The sequence below is a fragment of the Staurois parvus genome, unplaced genomic scaffold (assembly GCF_062004578.1).
Source record: "Staurois parvus isolate SC_StPar_1 unplaced genomic scaffold, SC_StPar_1.0 ptg000132l, whole genome shotgun sequence".
Lineage (NCBI taxonomy): Eukaryota > Metazoa > Chordata > Amphibia > Anura > Ranidae > Staurois > Staurois parvus.
This window is the reverse complement of record NW_028317928.1, coordinates 5,868,518-5,888,202: the sequence shown is the minus strand read 5'-3', so window position 1 is coordinate 5,888,202 and position 19,685 is coordinate 5,868,518. Positions and strand designations below refer to the sequence as shown.

At 47.6% G+C, this 19,685-nt stretch overlaps 1 protein-coding gene across 2 annotated transcripts in view; it reads right to left on the bottom strand.

Annotated features, from left to right (window-relative positions):
- The window catches only part of LOC149466233 (oocyte zinc finger protein XlCOF8.4-like), a 39,119-nt gene that overhangs the window by 4,082 nt on the left and 15,352 nt on the right, over positions 1 to 19,685 (bottom strand). Inside the window, exons 1-9 of one of the 2 annotated variants that reach the window (XM_089672669.1) lie at positions 18,015 to 18,109; positions 17,458 to 17,584; positions 16,480 to 16,644; positions 16,264 to 16,393; positions 15,628 to 15,725; positions 13,622 to 13,733; positions 13,443 to 13,540; positions 9,295 to 9,406; positions 8,169 to 8,249 (exon numbers count right to left, since the gene is read on the bottom strand). In XM_089672669.1, the coding sequence (XP_089528795.1) occupies positions 8,169 to 8,249; positions 9,295 to 9,406; positions 13,443 to 13,540; positions 13,622 to 13,733; positions 15,628 to 15,725; positions 16,264 to 16,393; positions 16,480 to 16,644; positions 17,458 to 17,535 (874 nt within the window). In that variant the 5' untranslated portion in view covers positions 17,536 to 17,584; positions 18,015 to 18,109. Of the gene's footprint in view, positions 1 to 8,168; positions 8,250 to 9,294; positions 9,407 to 13,442; positions 13,541 to 13,621; positions 13,734 to 15,627; positions 15,726 to 16,263; positions 16,394 to 16,479; positions 16,645 to 17,457; positions 17,585 to 18,014; positions 18,110 to 19,685 lie in introns of those variants that run through there. The other variant, XM_089672672.1, reaches the window with a different exon arrangement.

Below are 19,685 nucleotides of genomic sequence, written 5' to 3'. Positions count from 1 at the left end.
ACGGCTGTCAATCACCGGGTCCCAGCCGGGAATTACTCGCCGGCACCCGGTGATTTCCGAGGATCTCCGACGGGGAGGACGACTGTTTTGTTTACCAACAGTCCTTCTCCCTGTCAGCTCAGGCACACTGCACTGCACAGCCATCCAGAGCAGTGTGATTACAGTGAAGCACCAACACACCGCTCCGCCCCCTAGTAAAGCAATCCCAGCACACAGATAACCCTTTGATCACCCCTCATGTTAATCCCTTCCTGCCCAGTGCCATTAGTACAGTGCCAGTGCTTTTTCTTTTTTTATTAGCACTGATCACTGTATTTGGGATGTCAGTGACACAAATTCAGTTCCCCCCCAGTGTCAGAATGTCCACCGCAGTCTCCCAATAAGTCGCTGATCGCTGCCATTACTAATAAAAAAAAATCCCAGTATCTATACTGCCATTGGTAGACGTTATAACTTTTGCGTAAACCAATTAATTTAAAACATATTGGGATTTTTTTTTTTAGCAAAGACATGGAACAGAATACATTTTGGCCTAAATCTGACAAAATGTGATTTTTTTTAATGGACATGTTTAACAGCAAAAAGTCAAAAATATTGTTTTTTTTCTCAAACTTGTTAGCCTTTTTAATTTTTTTTTTTTAATAGCACAAAAAATAAAAAAAATACAGAGGTGATCAAATGCCACCGAAAGAAAGCTCAATTCGTAGGGAAAAAAAAATCAAGTTACAGTTACGGTAACGTCTTTTCCAGGAGTCTTTCAGGCCAGCACTCTGAGAGACCTCGGCTCCTCCCCATCTGAGGAAACACCTCCACCTAAAATAAAAAAGCTCCACTCCCCTCTGACCTCAGTTCTCCAAGCATCCTCCGGTCACCTGGGGAGACACAATGCGAGACAACATAATCGTAATAAGCCATCTTCACATAACAAATATCAACAGTGGGTGGGAAACCGGTGCTGGCCTGAAAGACTCCTGGAAAAGACGTTACCGTAAGTGTAACTTGATTTTTCCCCTACCGTCTTTCAGGCCAGCACTCTGAGAGGATAAGCAAGTACTCACCCCTCGGGCGGGCTAACTGCTTGCAAGACCTTACGACCAAAGTCCTGCTCCTGCACGGAGACCAGGTCCAGTCTGTAATGCTTGGCAAATGTGTCATAGTTGGACCATGTTGCCGCTCTGCAGATCTGCCCTGGGGAAACCCCTGCTAGCGCTGCCTGGGTAGCTGCCACCGCTCGGGTGGAATGCGCTTTGATACCCTCCGGGACCTCCAGGCCCTCCGCCTGATACGCTCCTGCAATCGCCAGCCGCAGCCAGCTGGCCAGCGTCCTTCTAGACGCCTTCTTGCCTCTTCTAGCCCCCTTAAAAAAAAACAAAAAGGGATTCGGTGCTTCTGTACTCCCTAGACTTCTCTAGATACTGGAGAACGCACCTTCGTACATCCAAACAATGATACCTCTCCTGATCTACCCCCACCGGGTCAGGAAAAAACGAGGGAAGGACAATGTCCTGTTCCCTCTGGAAACTCCGAGCCACCTTCGGAACGAAGGACGGGTACGGTCTGAAAACAATCCTGTCCGAAAAAATACGGAGATAAGGTGTTCTGATCGAGAGGGCCTCCAGCTCACATACCCTCCACGCCGTGGTAATCGCCACCAGAAAAGCAGTCTTAATGGTGAGCTCACCAATCGGGCAGGACTCCAGGGGCTCGAACGGAGCCCTAGTCATCCCCCCGAGCACCTTGGCCAAATCCCACACCGGAAACGGTCTGGACCTCGGAGGCCTCTGCCTCACCAGAGCTTTGAAAAACCTACTCACCAATGCCTCCCTGGCCAGGGGTGTTTCTAGGAACACACTGAGGGCCGAGACCTGGCCCTTGAGCGTGCTGACAGACAACCCTTTGTCTGCCCCCGCCTGCAGGAATTGCAACACGGAAACCAAACTATGGGTTGCCACTGATGCCCGGTCACACCAGGCTGTAAAGCAACCCCAGACCCTACCATAAATGGCCTGGGTCTCCTCCTTCCTACTGGCCAGTAATGTCGCCACTACCCTAGGTGAGAACCCTTTCTCTAAGAGGAGCTGCTGCTCAGAAACCAGGCCGTTAACCTTAATCTTCCCACGCTGGGGCAAAGAACCGGCCCCTGTGTTAACAAATCCTCTCTCGGTGGCAGCTCCCAGGGTGGACGAGAGGCTAAACTTTTTAGGGTCGCAAACCACGCACGCCGCGGCCAGAAGGGAGCTATCAGGATTAACGAGGTCCCCTCTGTCCTCAGGACCAGGGGGAGCAAAGGAACCGGGGGGAAGGCGTAACAAAGCCGGTAGTCCCGCCTCTGACCTAATGCGTCCACCGCTCTGGACCCGTCCCTGCGGGATAGAGAGAAGAAATTTGGGACCTTGTTGTTCCTTCCCGAGGCAAAAAGGTCCACCTCCGGGGATCCCCACCTCCGCACAATCTCCTGAAAGACATTGGGGTTCAAGGCCCACTCCGACTCCCTGAGCAGAGTCCTGCTCAGGAAGTCTGCCTTCTGGTTCAGCTCCCCTTTTAAGTGCATCGCAGACAGGGACGCCAAGTTCACCTCCGCCCAGGACAAAAGAGTCGCCGCTAAGGCTCCGAGGGCCTTGCTCCTTGTCCCTCCCTGCCTGTTTATATAAGCCACTGCCGTGGCATTGTCCGTTAGGACACGCACGTGCTGGCCCGTGACCCACGCTTGGAAGGAGTGCAGAGCCTCCCACACTGCCCTCAATTCCTTCCAATTCGAGGATTCGCCCTTCTGCACTAAGGACCATTCCCCCTGAGTCATTAAGTCTCCCAGGTGGGCTCCCCAGCCCCTGGAGCTGGCATCCGTAGTGACCTCCTTGGATACCGGAAAGCACCACAACAGCCCCTGAGTTATGCTGGACGATCTCCTCCACCACCATAGAGACCTCTTCACACCGGGGGGAACCAGGACCCGGTGTTCTAGGGAGTGACTCCTCCTGTCCCAAACTCTCAGGACCCACAACTGGAGGGGACGCATATGCAGACTTGCCCACTGAACTGCCGGAATGGACGCTGTCAGTAAACCAAGTACCGACATGGCCTGCCGTATCGATATCGACCTGCTCCCCTGCAGTAATCTGACCCCTGCCTCCAACTTGGTGATTTTCTCCGAAGTCAGGCTGGTCTTTTAGTCTACTGAATCTAGAGCGTAGCCCAAGTAAACCACTTTCTGAGAAGGCACCAGACAGGATTCAAAATTCTAGATTCAAAATCCACCCCAAGCTTTCTAGATGGCCCCTCACTATAACCAGATCCTGCTGTAAGTGAGCCTCTGAATCTGCGAAGAGCAGCAAATCGTCCAGATAGGCCACCACTGAAATCCCCCTTAAGCGAATAGAAATCAGTGCCTCTGACAGAACCTTGGTGAATACTCTTGGCGAGGAGGAAAGGCCGAATGGAAGAGCCCTGAACTGCCAATGTCGAATTCCTTCCTCCCCCCCCCCCACTGCCAACCTCAGGAACCTCTGAGAGGCCTCCGCCACGGGCACGTGTAGGTAGGCGTCCTTCAAGTCTATGGATGCCATGAATGCACCCGGTGGGATTAGGGACCTGATTGTAAAGATGGAGTCCATGCGGAACCTCCGGTAACGCACTGACTTGTTCAGGGGTTTCAGGTTCAAAATCAGCCTGAACGCCCCAGACGGCTTTTGAACCACAAACACATGGGAATAAACCCCCTTCCCTCGTTCCTCTACCGGAACCCTGGAGATGACCCCCTGGGACTCTAAAACCTCCAAAGCGCCCACCAGAGCCGCGTCCTTCGTCGGATCCTTTGGACGGGTCGTCACAAGAAATGTCTCGGGTGGCGGCCTTAGAAACTCCAACCGGTAACCCCTTCGGATGATATCCAAAACGAAGGGGCTGGCGACCACGGCTTCCCACTGTGGGAGGAAGGCCGCCAATCTTCCCCCCACAGGAGGAACCAAGTCACCTTGGCTTCTGGGGTTGCTCAGGAGGGCGAAAAATCGCTCCCCCTCTTCCCCTACCTCTCTGCCCAGCAGACCTACCCTGACCAGGTGGTCGCAGGCTCAGCCTCTTTGCCGGGCGGGCCTTTCCGTGTCCCCCCCTCCTGCATTTTCCTCTTGAGGGGGAAGGACTTCTTCCTGTCAGCCGTCCAGTCCAATAATTCCTCCAACCCAGGGCCGAACAGACAGTCTCCTGTGAGGGGGATGCCGCACAACCTAATTTTAGAAGTGATGTCCCCCTGCCACGTTTTTAGCCACAGCGCCCTTCTGGCTGAATTGGTCAGGGCGGCTGAATTGGTCAGGGCAGCAGACCTGGCCCCCAACCTCACCGACTCTGCGGAAGCGTCCGCAATATACCCAACTCCTTGCAAAAGGGTCTCAAAAGAGGCCAAGATTTTCTCCTTGGGAGAGTCTGCCACAATATGGGCCTGTAATTGTGTAAGCCAGTACTCTAAGTTTCTGGCTACCACTGTCGTAGCCATGGCCGGCTTCAGGTTGTACAAGGTCGAGTCCCAGGCCTTCCTAAGGAGAGATTCCTCCCTTCTGTCCAACAAGTCTGGTAAGACCCCCATGTCCTCAAACGCCAGGTCAGTTCTCCTGGTCGTTTGGGAAAAGGCCGCGTCTAGCCTAGGGCTCTTGTTCCAGACCGCCTCCGGGTCTTCTGAAAACGGAAACCTCCTTCTCAACTCCTTAGAGAAGAACGGCTTCCTTTTTGGGTCCTGCCACTCCTTCTTAATAGTGTCCACCAAAATGTCATGCACCGGAAATATTCTGTGCTGGTGCTCCTCCAACCCGATACATTTGGTCGTGGAGAGATAAGGCCTTAACCTCCTCCTTAATGTCCAGGGTTTCGTATATAGCCCCCAGGAGCTCATCTACCTCCTCTAGGGTCAATTTGTACCGGGAGGGGCCCCTACCTTCCTCCGAGAGACCCTCCCCCGCCGATTCCTCTTCAGACTGGGAATCCCCCACTGGTTCCTCCCCAGTCATAAGGGGTTCCCGACGACTCACAGAAGCTACCTGGGGGGGGGGGGAAGTGTAGGTAGTGGGAGGGCAAACCTCTCCATGAGGGACTTGAAGGAGTCGAAGGTGGTAGCCAACTCCTTCACTGACCTGGCTAGGTCCCCCTGTTCCGGCTTCTCCTCCCTCACCAACCCCTGTATACATGGGCCACAAAGGAAGTTTTGAAAGAATCTTGGCAAAAGGTTCTTACAGGAAGGGCATCTCCGCTTGGGCTCCTGGTGCCTAAGTTTAGCTCGGGCCTTGCCCTGAAAGACACAAAAGAAAGGGGGAGGAGGGAAGCCTGATAAGACCAACACCAATCACTCCCCCCTGCTCCTTCCCGGCAGAGCCTAAGGGCCTGCAATACCGCAGACCCCCTGCCCCACCTTTCCCATCTGCTAGGGGCCAACAGGTAGGGGAGGCCTCCACTGAGGCACCTTACCTGTGACTGGCTGGTGCTGGCATCTCCTGGTCCCGGTGCCTCCGACATCTCGAACCGGAGGGTGATCGTCTGGTGCTGGCCTGTCCCCCAGGCCGCAGTGCACCGCACAGCCGTTTATAAAATTTGCGCCGCCGTGGTGTGAGGGCCGCGACTGGAAGCGGAAGTTGCAGCCCTGGGCGAAGCCCCGCCCCTTCCGCCGGAAACCGCCGTCTCCCGACGTCCGACCCGGCAAAGTCCTCAGACCGCCAGCATGGGAAGGAGCGGAACTCCCCCCGATCCTCCCCAGATCTCACCACAGCCACCCCGACGCCCCCCCTCGCCGGAGAGGGTCGGGGGGGCGAAGAGCAGGTACGTGCCTTGTCCCGTCCCCCGGGATGCACGCCAACTGCCCGCAGCCTGCCCAGGGAGGATATGCAGCCGGACACTCCGGCCTTCACTCCCGGCTGCGTCGGGCCTCTCAGCCGGCTATCCGGCCCTCGGCTCCCCTATCGTCTGCCGCCTTACGCCTCCTCGTGTCTCCCCACCGGAGGAAACACCTGAACTGAAGTCGGGGAGTGGAGCTTTTTTATTTTAGGTGGAGGTGTTTCCTCAGATGGGGAGGAGCCGAGGTCTCTCAGAGTGCTGGCCTGAAAGACGGTAGGGGGAAAAAAAGGAAGTAAATTTCATTTGGGTGCAGCGTTGCACAATCTGCACTATTGCAGTCCTATTAAAAGTCGTTGATCACAAACATTACTATTAAACAAAAAAATACATATACATATACAGTGAAGGAAATGTGTATTTGATCCCCTGCTGATGTTGAATGTTTGCCTACTCACAAAGCAATGATCGGTCTAAAAATCGAATGTTCGGTGTACTGTAACACAGAGACAGAATAGCAACAAAAAATTCAGCAGAAATGCATGTCTAACAAATGATGACTGATTTGCATGGTTATGAGGGAAATAAGTATTTGATCCCCTATCATTCAGCAGGATTTCTGGCTACCAGGTGTCTTTCATACAGGTAACAAGCTGAGATTAGAAGCAGTCTCTTAAAGGGAGTGCTGCTTATCTCATTTTGTTACCTGTATAAAAGACACCTGTCCACAGGAGCAATCAAACAATCAGATTCCAAACTCTCCACCATGGCAAAGACCAAAGAGCTGTCCAAGGATGTCAGGGACAAGACTGTAGACCTACACAAGGCTGGACTGGGCTACAAAACTATCGCCAAGCAGCTTGGTGAGAAGGTGACAACAGATGGTGCAATCACTCACAAATGGAAGAAACACAAAACAACTGTCAGTCTCCCTAGGTCTGGTGTACCATGCAAGATCTCACCTTGTGGAGTGTCGATGATTATGAAAACATTGAGGAATCATCCCAGAACTACACGTGAGGATCTTGTCAATGATCTCCAGGCAGCTGGGACCAGTGTCACCAAGAAAACTATTGGTAACACACTACGCCGACGAATTGAAAGCCTGCAGTGCCCGCAAGGTCCCTCTGCTCAAGAAAGCACATGTCCAGACCCGTCTGAAATTTGCCACTGAACATCTGAATGAGGCAGAGGAGGACTGGTTGAAAGTGTTGTGGTCAGATGAGACCAAAATCAAGCTCTTTGGAATCAACTCAACTCGCCGTGTTTGGAGGAGGAGGAATGCTGCCTATGACCCCAAGAACACCATCCCAACTGTCAAACATAGTGGTGGAAAATTCTGCTTTGGAGGCGTTTTTCTGCTAATTGGACAGGACAACTGCACCGCATCAAAAGGGACGATGGACGGGGCAATGTACCATCAAATCTTGGGTGAGAACCTTCTTCCCTCAGCCAGGGCATTGAAAATGGGTCCTGGATGGATGTTCCAGCATGACAAGGACCCAAAACACACGGCCAAGGCAACAAAGGAGCGGCTCAAGAAGAAGCACATTAATGTCCTGGAGTGGCCTAGCCAGTCTCCAGACCCTAATCCGATTGAAAATCTGTGGAGGGAGCTGAAAGTTCGAGTTGCCAAATGTCATCCACCAAACCTTAATGACTTGGAGAGGATCTGCCAAGAGGAGTGGGCCAAAATCCCTCCTGAGATGTGTGCAAACCTGGGGGCCAACTCCAGGAAACGTCTGACCTCTGTGATTGCCAACAAGGGATTTACCACCAAGTACTAAGTCATGTTTTGTGAAGGTCATCAAATACGTATTTCCCTCATGAACATGCAAATCAGTCATCATTTGTTAGACATGCATTTCTGCTGAATTTGTTGTTGCTATTCTGTCTCTCAGTGTTACAATACACACACATATATAGTGAATGCAGGGTCCGGGGAGAGCGGACATGGTGAACGCGGGGTCCGGGGAGAGCGGACATGGTGAACGCGGGGTCCGGGGAGAGCGGACATGGTGAACGCGGGGTCCGGGGAGAGCGGACATGGTGAACGTGGGGTCCGGGGAGAGCGGACATGGTGAACGTGGGGTCGGCAGAGAGCGGACATGGTGAACGCAGGGTCCTCAGTATTAGTACTGTTAGGTGCCCCATCCAGCCACAGTCAGCTTCTCAGAGTCTGACAGGCTGCTGCCACTGGGGCTGGATGGGGCACCCATGTCCTCCGCCCACATCTAAATACCTAATGTGCATGGGCCCTTTCTTTCTGCTGACAGAGGAGAGGAAGAAAGAAAAATGTGTTGTAGTGAATAGATAAGAAGCATTTGAAACTCTTTTTGGATTTAGTATTTATTACTCACCTGTACTGATCTCTGGAAGGAATTCATCTTCTTTATCCTTCATTTGTGTTTTTTCTTCCTCTTTGAAATTCTTCTGAAGGTCTGCAAACAAAGAGGAGAGTGAAGCCCCCTGTACTGAGATGTATGAGAGATCCATGAGAGTGTGTGTGGGGGGAGACTGGTCACATCTCAATGACATGATGTGAGGAGGAGAGCCAGAGTCTAATAGAGGCTGATTGCTCCTGACCCCCCCACTGGGCACATACTGTCCCCCCATTACTGTCTACTGACAGATGAGGGGGGATAAGAAGAGATGGTTGTAGTGACTGAACAAGGAGGATCTGGGACTCTTCTCTGGATTTAGTGTTTATTCCTCACCTGTGCTGATCTCTGGAGGGATCTCCTCCTCCTTACATGGCTCATAGCCGGAGTCTAATAGAGGCTGATGGCTCCTGACCCCCCCACTGGACACATACTGTCCCCCCATTACTGTCTACTGACAGAGGAGGGTGGAGAAGAAGAGATTGTTATAGTGACTGAACAAGGAGGATCTGGGACTCTTCTCAGGATTTAGTGCCAGTTCACACTCCATGCGTTTCAGTTGCTTTTTTTCTGCATCCAAAACGCACAGAAAGTAGGCGATATGGCGGTCAGTGTCATAGTTCACATCAGTGCTTGCAGCTCCAGTGCTTTCCGGGTGCAAGACAAAAAGTAGAACAGGCTGCATTTTTCCTGCACAGAACTGTACTGAAAAGCAGAAAAATGCAAGAAAAATGCACCGGAACGCACCAAAACACACAGAAATGCACATGTCCCTATTTCAATTGAAGAAAAAGCTATGGGGAAAAAAATTAAAAACTGCACCAGAATGTGTCAAAAACGCATCAAACACACACCGGAACACATCAAAAATGCACAGAAATGCATCAAAAACTTGCATCCGGAACGCACCAATAATGCACATGTCCCTATCTCAATTGAAAAAAGAGAGGGGAAAAAATGAACCAGAAAGGAAAATGCATCAGAACACACCAAAACACATAAAAAGGCATCAAAAATGCACCAAAATGCATCAAAAACTCACATCCGGAACGCATCTGGACAGCCTCTCTATAGTGTGAACCGGCCCTCAGTGTTTATTCCTCACCTGTGCTGATCTCTGGAGGGATTTCCTTCTCCTTACATGGCTTGTCAGTCGTCACATATGGCTCTTCTTCATCATCTGAATCTTCAACTTTAATAACAACCACATCTTCTCCCTAGATAGGACACAATTTAATTGATAAAAGTGCCATTTTCAGAGTTTGATTTTTTTATTTACCTTAGGACAGGGGTGTCAAACTGGCGGCCCTCCAGCCGTTGCGAAACTACAAGTCCCATCATGCCTCTGCTGTTGGGAGTCATGCTTGTAACTGTCAATCTTGCAGTGCCTCATGGGACTTGGAGTTTCGCAACAGCTGGAGGGCCGCCAGTTTGACACCCGTGACTTAGGGCTTAACTCCAGACAGATATAAATAAATGGTTATGGCTAAATGGTTAGCACTCCCACCTGGCAGTACTAGGATCATTGGTTCGAATCCCAACCACGGCATCACCTGCCTAGAGTTTGCATGTTCTCCCTGTGCCTGCGTGGGTTTCCTCCAGGTACTCCGGTTTCCTGCCACACTCCAAAGACATGCTGGTAGGTGAATTGGCTCCTGTTAAATTGGCCCTAGTATGTGTATGTATGAATGTGAGTTAGGGACCTTAGATTGTACGCCCCTTGAGGGTCAGGGACCAATGTGAATGTACAATATATATGTAAAGTGCTGTGTAAATTGTACATATAAGTACCATCAACGCGTTGCGCCACGTTGACACGTGACTTCAACGCGTTGACGGTACAGCGTGGTGACGTAGCTTTCGGCATGACGCACTTCCGGCACAGCGCCATTTTTTAATACCCTGTATTTCATCTCAATACACCCTTATATGGAATTGAATTGTATTCGAGTATCTTTGTGCCTGCCTGCCCATTGACCCGGAGGGGTTCCCAGTGAAGATACTACCTGTCTAAAGGTCCGGTTCTTCCCAGATATTAGACCACCAGGAGTTCCTATATCAGAAGGATCAAGGAGAGATCCGGAAGGCTTTGTGGCCCCTAGGGGGGGGGGGGGGGGGGGTCGCAGAGTGGAGGTGAGAGGCCATTTCTTTGAGGAGCACCGATTGGTGGGTCACGGTTGTTTTTGCTTGTTCCAGAAGACTGAAGCACTTCAATAAACATGTCCAATAAATGTTTACATGGTTGCTCACATTCATTGGACTTTGTTATACTTGTGTCAACCTTTTTGCATATGATGAGCACCTATCCCTCTACAGGGATTCACGCTTTTATAGGTTGAGTCCCAGTTGTGGGGACAAAGGGTCACATGTTTATTGATCCCCCAATGGGATTGGGTTCACTATATGCCAGTCACTTAGTAGATCTATTGTGATCTCAGTTGTTTTTGAGCACACAGTGTCACTCTTTTTCATATATATGTGATTTGCATTGTATATTTATCTGTCATTGAGCGCTACACCATTTTTTAGTATATTACATATTTTTTGGTCCTGTCCTTAACCGACTGGTTTTTGGACAAAGGTTCGCCGTTTGATCCAAAAATTCACGACTGTGGTGCCGGATGACCCGGCCTTTTTCCTTCTACATGCCTCCAGCATTCCCGCCAAAGTATACAAAAAATGGATCCTTCGCCATCTCCTTAACGCTGCCAAATCCTCTCAAAAAGAAAAGACCATAAGCATGGAAGAAAGTCTGCTAAGCCAACTAGAGATGGTGGAACAAGAAGCCAGTGCAACCTTACCATGGAGCATTTCGGAGGACCAAAAGGGAATCTGACTTCCAGAAAGAAGCATTGGCTGAGAAATACTCACACCCCACATCCAGACAATGGAGGAGATTTCATTTTGGTCAACCAGAGGCAGAGGGATGGAAAACGGTCTCTTGGTTGAGGTGAAAGCTAGCAACTACGTTAGGCAGGAAGGAAGTGGAAAGCCTCTCTATGCAAAACCAGAAAGAGTTCCTTGTAGGATAATTCTGCCAATTCCAATACTTTCCCTACACAGGTGATGGAAACAAGGAATAACATTCTTCTGGTTAAGGGTAGACCATTAGACCATAAGCATGGAAGAAAGTCCGATAAGTCAACTAGAGATGGTGGAACAGAAGCCAGTGCAACCTCACCAGGAAGCATTTCTGAGGACCAAAAGGGAATCTGACTTCCAGAAAGAAGCACTGGCTGAGAAATACTCACACCCCAGATCCAGATAATGGAGGAGATTTCATTTTGGTCAACCAGAGCCAGACAGAGGGATGGAAAACGGTCTCTTGGTTGAGGTGAAAGCTAGCAACTATGTTAGGCAGGAAGGAAGTGGAAAGCCTCTCTATGCAAAATCAGAAAGAGTTCCTTGTAGGATAAGTCTGCCAATTCCAATACTTTCCCTACACAGGTGATGGAAACAAGGAATAACACCTTTTGGTTAAGGGTAGCGAGATGAATCTCTCTACTGGGTTCAACTGGTAGCTTCTGAAATGCTGAGAGAACCCAATTCAGATCCTACAGAGTTACAGAATGAACAGGCGGATGTAGGGTCAGACAGCCAGAGATGACCATGTCAGTGTAGGCGGGCAGCAGGAACGGTCCGAAAGTTAAAGTTCCACATGGCCCTTGCATATCAGAGCAGCAGGGGGAAGATGATTTCACAATGCTGAGTGGTGGGACTTCACCTCACCCTCATATGACATCTGTGTCCAATTCCTCAATTTAAAGCTAGGTTCACGTCTATGCAGGTTGCGGTCGATGCGTTTTGCAGATTCAACGTGTTTGCTCTTTTTTTGTTTTTTTAAGCGAATTGGAAATTATGACAGTTCTGTGCATGCAGTGCAACTTTGATGCGGTTTTATACTCTCTGGCACTCAAGGAGCATCAAAGTAGCGCAAGAACCTTTGTGTGTCCAAAGTCGCATGTTAGGGTTAAGGGCTAGGATTAGGGTTAGCGGTACATGTTGAGGTTAGCTATGTAACTAACCCTAAAATTCAACAGCAGAGCCATACAAAGCAATGTGCTAACACAGTAAAACAGCACACAGTTAACCCTTTGATCTTGCAGGAATGGCAGGCCATGCATTCGAATAAAGCAGCAGTGAAGCAGCGCTCGGACAGGAAACGCACCTGAATTTAACCACTTCCCGACAACCCTATAGCAGAAATACAGGGCAGCATGGGTGCGCAAAACCACGTATATATACACACGTGATTTTGCATTTCCGGGTAGGGGCCGCGCATGCTTCCTACTCGCTCCGCCATTCGAGGCCGCGGCTGTCAATCACCGGGTCCCAGCCGGGAATGATGAATAATGAATTATTAACCGCTTCCCGACCGCCCTATAGCAGAAATACTGCTACAGGGCAGCACGGGTGCGCAAAATTTGCAGCCGCGGCTGTCAATCACCTGGTCCCGGCTGGTAATTTCCAAGGATCTCCGACAGGGAGGAGGACTGTTTTGTTTAATAACAGTCCTCCTCCCTGTCAGCTGGGGCACACTGCACAGCACAGCCATCAGTGTGAATACAGTGAAGCACAAAGACCCTGCCCCCTAGTAAAACACTCCCAGCACAGTTAACCCTTTGACTGCCCCTCATGCTAACCCCTTCCTACCCAGTGCCATTAGTACAGTGTCAGTGCTCTTTATTAGTACTGATCGCTGTATTGGTGTCACTGGGGATGACAGCAAGACCCATTCAGTTCTCCCCAGTGTCAGAATGCCCGCCGCAGTCCCGCTATAAGTCACTGATCGCCGCCATTACAAGTTAAAAAAAAATAAACAGTATCTATACCGCCATTTGTAAACGCTGTAACTTTCACGCAAATCAATTAATTTACACGTATTGGGATTTTTTTTTTATTTTTTTTTTAGCAAAAGACATGGAGCAGAATACATTTTGGCCTAAATTTATAAAGACATTTTTTTTTACATATTTCTTTACTAGACGTTTTATAGCAAAAACTCGAAACTATTGTTTTTTTTCTCAAAAATTGTCGGTCTTTTTTTAAAGCGCAAAAAATAAACTGCAAAGGCTACACTTGTGGGGAAAAGGACGTAAATTCCATTTGGGTGCAGCGTTGCATGACAGCGCAATTGTCAGTTAAAGTAACGCAGTACCGTATCGCAAAAAAATGGCCTGGGCGGGGGGGGGGGGGGGGAATCCTCTGGAGGATGAGGGGTTAATACTTGTACATTTCTTTGCTTCGACCTACCGGATAACGGCATCCAATTTTGCGGTGTTTGTGAGTGGGCTCCTGTGAATAGAGGGGGCTGGGACATCTCTCCATTGTATTTATGCTGCTGGGTCCATCTGTAAGAGACACACACACTGAACAGAACTTGGGCTGAATAGATCCGGGACTCTTCTCTGCATTTAGTGTCCTTTCCTCACCTGTACTGATCTCTGGAGGGATCTCCTCCTCTGTCTTACACGGCTCATCACCGATCACATGCAGCTCTTTTTCGCTCACGTTTTTAACTTTAATACCAACCAAGTCTTCAGTCTGGTGAAGATACCAAATACGAATATATTTTACCCATCTTTGATACATGAATTAAAGTGTTACTAAACCCACAACAGTACAATCAGTCTGTAGATGCAGTAAAGCATGCTGGTTATACTCAACGTGGAACCTAAGGGGTTAATCCTCCCCATTATGTAAAAAAAGGCTGTTTGATCCTGACTTCTCTGATCCTCCCCTTCTTCCAGTGCCCCCTCTTATCTTCTGATGAGACATATTGTGTAGAGACACTCTGCACATGCTCAGTTTGGTGTGTATTGTTAGAGGTTTTGTTTTCTTGGGATAGTGCATGGGATCAGCACAGAGCCAATCAGCACTTTCCAGAAAGAGGTCAACCTCCTAGAGCAGATAGAAAACTCCTCTTACAAGCTTTAAACAGTGCTCTGCTGGACACTGATGGAAGTCTGCTATATACTGCTGATAAGAAGGTATTTCAAAAGCCACTGATCAACTTTGATTTTCACACACAACCATCTCTAGGGAAATCCAGACTCATCGGACCAGGCAACGTTTTTCAATCTTCTATTGTCCAATTTTGGTGAGCCTGCGTAATTTATGGCCTCCATTTCCTGGACTTAGCAGACAGGAGTGGCACCCGGTGTGGTCTTCTGCTGCTGTAGCCCATCTACTTCAAGGTTTGACGTGTTGTTCGTTCAGAGACGGTATTTTGTATACCTTGGTTGTAATGAGGGATTATTTCAGTTACTGTTGCCTTTCTATAATCTGGAACCAGTCTGCCCATTCTCTGACATTAACAAGGCATTGTCCTCCACACAACTGCCGCTCACTGTATATTTTCTCATTTTCAGACCATTCTCTGTAAACCCTAGAGATGGCTGTGTGTGAAAATCCCAGTAGATCGTCAGTTTTTTAAATACTCAGACCAGCCCATCTGGCACCAACAAACATGCCACAATCAAAATCACTTAAATCCCCTTTCTTACCCATTCTGATGCTTGGTTTGCAATTCAGCAAGTCGTCTTCACCACGTCTAAATGCCTAAAAGCATTGAGTTGCTGCCATGTGATCGGCTGATTAACAATTTGTGTTACCAAGCAATTGAACAGGTGTACCTAATAAAGTGGCCGGGGAGTGTAGATGTCCATGGTGCATGGCTTTTGTGTGCTAAAAGTGCACTCTCTGAACACTCCCAGCACCCTGACAGCTCCATTATTGATCAAGTGTCGGTGGAAGGGGCTCATGATTATGTGACTGATGGGACAGCTAGGGAGAATGTCACCAGCACATCGAAGGTTCACCAATATGGGTCCCATATTTGTCACCAGCATAGCGAGGATCACCAATATGAGTCCAAAGGTTTTAATGAATGATCACATAGTTACAGCAAGGCAACATTTCGGAGTCTCGCAGGACCCCTTCATCAGGCATGGTCACATGCCTTGCTGTAACTATGTGACCGTTCATTAAAACCTTTGGACCCATATTGGTGATCCTCGGTGTGCTGGTGACAAATATGGGACCCATATTGCTGATCCTCGGTGTTCCGGTGACAAATATGGGACCCATATTGGTGTGCTGGTGACAAATATGGGACCCACATTGGTGATCCTCGGTGCGCTGGTGACAAATATGGGACCCATATTGGTGATCCTCGGTGCAATGGTGTCAAATATGGGACCCATATTGGTGATCCTCGGTGCACTGGTGACATTCTCCCTTGCTGATTCTGTTCGGTTCCAGCCAAGTCACTGCAGCACCCACTTAAACCCACAGCCATTTTTAATGCAGGAACGTGTGCATTTGGATTGTACACTTGCATGCTGGGACAGCCAAACACATGATCAGGAATTCCACCTACGCCTTCTTTTGTTTGGTGAGACACATCGGCAAGAGGTTCAGCTTGAATTTTATATACCTGATAGTTCTGAGGGATCTCCTGATGTTCCTGTGTGGAGTCCCGGGAATGCAGAGGACTGGGACATCTCTCTGGGGTACTTCTGTTACTGGGTCCATCTGTAGGAAACACATTGATTGATAGAAACCATGTATTCAGAGGATGTGGGTATGTAGGTCAGCCTTTATCAACCAGGGTTCCTCCAGATGTTGCGTTGTGGATGGATAAGTGGATCTCCTGACTGATAATGCCCAACACCAGAGCCAGTGGCATGGGACCAGTAGAACCTCTGCTTTCGTATCTCAGGTAGGCAGGCAGTGACGCCCGATGAACCATCATTCTACCATGAGCTGTAGGTACAATACTTTTTAGCAAGGGTACTCTATAATTTGGAAGTTATTTTAAGAGTCCCACTAAAGAATAAATATGTTGAAACTTGTGTAGGTTAGTACCCTCAATACTGTTCTCCCCATTACAAGATAGGAAAGTCTCCTATTACCCGTGGTGTGAGGGGTGGCCAGTCCTCCATCATGACGTCCTTGTAGAGATCCTTGTGTCCTATATACTCCCACTCCCCTATTGTTGCTATGTCTTTATATCAGAAAATGTGTGTATCTAGGTGGATCCTCAATACAAAAAATGAAAGTCTCCTCTTACCCGGTGGTGTGAGGGGCGGCTGGTTCTCCATCATGACGTCCTTGACGTCCATGAGATCCTTGTGTCCTTCTAAACACCCCCTTTCCTCTTCTGATAAATAGGCAGCGACATCCTGACACCTAATAGGAACCTGACACACACAATGATACAGTCACTATCCAGACACATCTCTTGTCTGTTACTGGAGAATGTCCCAGAATTCCCGGCACCGCTCACCTCTCCTGTCAGCAGCTCAATGATCTTGTTGGTGACTTCTTGAATTTTCTTGTCGTTGTCACTCTCAGGTTGCAGGGTTTGGGATGGAGGCTCTACAACAGGCTGTGTGGTCTTTCTCAGCTTAGGTGTGACAAAGCCATCAGTCAACTTGAACGCAATATAGTTCTATAATTAAGTACAAATAATACGTTTCTACACTGGAATACACAAACCTCATGTCGTCATTACATTACAAATTTGTGTCACAAAAAAAGTCCCATCTGTTCTCTGGTCAGGTCCACGATTTATTAACGCCGTAACACTGCACCTTCCGGCCCTTTTAGAGGTTTTTAATTCCGGGAGGTGGGGCAGGGTTTATGATCACGTAACTGCCGTGATTGCCTGTTACAGCGGTCACATCAGTTTTCCGTACTGTACAGTTTTATTTACATTTGGGTACGCAAATGTGCGGCCTCTTGGCGTCAAGGCTCACCTGCAGAGAGGCCACATATCTGCATACTCTCGGCACAAAGGGGTTAATACTAGTCAGTGATGTCATGTGATCTCCCAGAATCCTCCTCACCTCTCCAGTCAGGTCTGTGTTTTATTAATAGAGATAGGAGTGATGTCATGTGACCTCCCAGAATTCTCCTCACCTCTCTGGTCAGGTCTGTGATTTATTAATAGAGATAAGAGTGATGTCATGTGACCTCCCAGAATCTTCCTCACCACTCTGGTCAGGTCTGTGTTTTATTAATAGAGATAGGAGTGATGTCAAGTGACTTTCCAGAATCCTCTTCACCTCTCCGGTCAGGTCTGTGTTTTAATAAAGGGTGATGTCATGTGACCTCCCAGAATCCTCCTCACCTCTCCGATCAGGTCTGTGTTTTAATAGTGATGTCATGTGACCTCCCAGAATCCTCCTCACCTCTCCGGTCAGGTCTGTGTTTTATTAATAGAGATAAGTGATGTCATGTGATCTCTCAGAATCCTCCTCACCTCTCCGGTCAGCAGGTAGATTATCTCCAGGGTGAGGTTTAATATCTTCTCAGTCATGTGACCGCGCTCCTTCTCCATTCTTGCCGGCTGGATTCTGCTCCTGATAGGACGGACTACGACGCCTCGCCTGCAACAACAAAACAGTGAACTGATGAATGTAGGAAAGTCATCAGCGTACATGTAATATCCTTTTCATGAGAGGGATGAGGGGGAAGGTTCTCCCAACAGAGATCCGTAACATCCTCCAGGCGCAAAAGTTGGAGAAGGGGGAGGAGTCAGAAACTCTCATTGCGCCACCTGCTAAAATGGAATCCATCGCCCCTGGCAACCAATCACCAATCCCCTCTGATAACTGCAATCCTGTAGGCTACAAGGGAACACTGCAGATCTAATACTACAATGGGGAGATATACCATGCAATAATAATATGTCATAATAAAGGTAAGCCATAGGAATACAGCGTGAATAGCAGCACTGCAACGCCTGATCTGGTTATTATTCACGTTAGGAATCTTGGCCAGGCTAAATAAATCTTCCTCGGCACTCTAGAAACACACCAGCACAACACAGCTTATTGTCTCCCCTCTTCCATTATTATTGTCCGCAGAGCGGAAATAGTACGCTCACTTCCGGCCCGTGGCTGCTTTACTTCCGGATTCGTGCGTTCCACGGCGGTCCTGAGGCACTTCCTGCTTTCTATAGTAACGCCCAGCCGGGGAAACGTAAGGGTTGCTAGGGTGGGCGTGGATTTAGTAGTCCGACTCCTGTCCTCTGTGATTAGGGAGGCGGCCATTTTCTTGTCGTCGGTTTTTTGTGCTTCTTACGGCAGGTTGCTTTGTTTATAGCAAACAGAATGACAGTGTGTGTGTGGGGAGACTTCTTTTCTTAACTGGTTCCTAGGAATTGTTGGAGAGAAAAAAAATGACAATGTAAAGCTATGGTTGTGCTGGTGTAGGGGTGGCCATTTTGTTGTAGCCAAACAATTTTGGAGAAAACAAAAATGTTCTCATGAGGTTATACAGTATCTGAATTTAATGTCATTGAATCATTTTATTTAGCGGTGTTGACATCCAGAAGCATCAAGCCGGCTGCAGGACACCCTTCCCCCCCATGGAAGAAAAATATATTTTAAAAATATTCTTCCCAAATATATTGACATAAATTTGAAATGCTACAATTTTCGCCATATTTAATAAATTTAAAAATATATATAAAATATATATATATATTGAAATGAGTTTTTATTACAAAATATATGAAAAATATTTTAAAAAAGTACATTTCAAATATACTGTAGGTGTGTAAAAATACAAAATCTACATTTTTGGAATGCATTTACAATTACATGTAAAAATATATGTTATAATGACTTTTTTAGATGTTAAAAAAAATCTGAAGGATATATTTTTAAAAAATATATTTTTAAAAATATAATTTTTTTTTAAATATATTCTTGAGATTTTTTTTAACAAATAAAAAAGTAATTTTAGCATATATTTTTACATGTAATTGTAAATGCATTCCAAAAATGTAGATTTTGTATTTTTAAAGATATACAGTATATTTGAAATGTATTTAAAAATATTTTTCATATATTTTGTAATAAAAACGCATTTTAACATGCAGTATATATATACATATATATATATTTTATTTTTTTATTTTTTTTAAATATATTGCATATGGCCACAATTGTAGCATTTCAAATATATGGAAATATATTTGGGAAGAATATTTTTAAAATACATTTCAAATATATTTTTCTTTCATGTGGGTTTGTATGAATGTGATGTCAGCAGCCCCAGAAGACTCAGCGGAGGGAGGCGAGGGAGGAAGGGCGCCACCTTTTCTTCAAGCCAAACCTGAACACTTTAGCGGCGCACAGCTATTTTTTTTTTTTTGTAGTATACACTGTACATATATTTTGTAATTTAATCATATGGAGTTAGTCACAAGAGACCCTTTACATCTGAATCCGCAGAGTTCCCCTTTACACCTGAATCCGCAGAGTTCCCCTTTACATCTGAATCCGCAGAGTTCCCCTTTACATCTGAATCCGCAGAGTTCCCCTTTACATCTGAATTGGCAGAGTTCCCCCTTTTACTTTTGAATCCATAGAGTTCCCCCTTTACATCTGAATCCACAGAGTTCCCCCTTTACATTTGAACCCACAGAGTTCCCCTTTACATTTGAACCCACAGAGTTCCCCTTTACATTTGAACCCACAG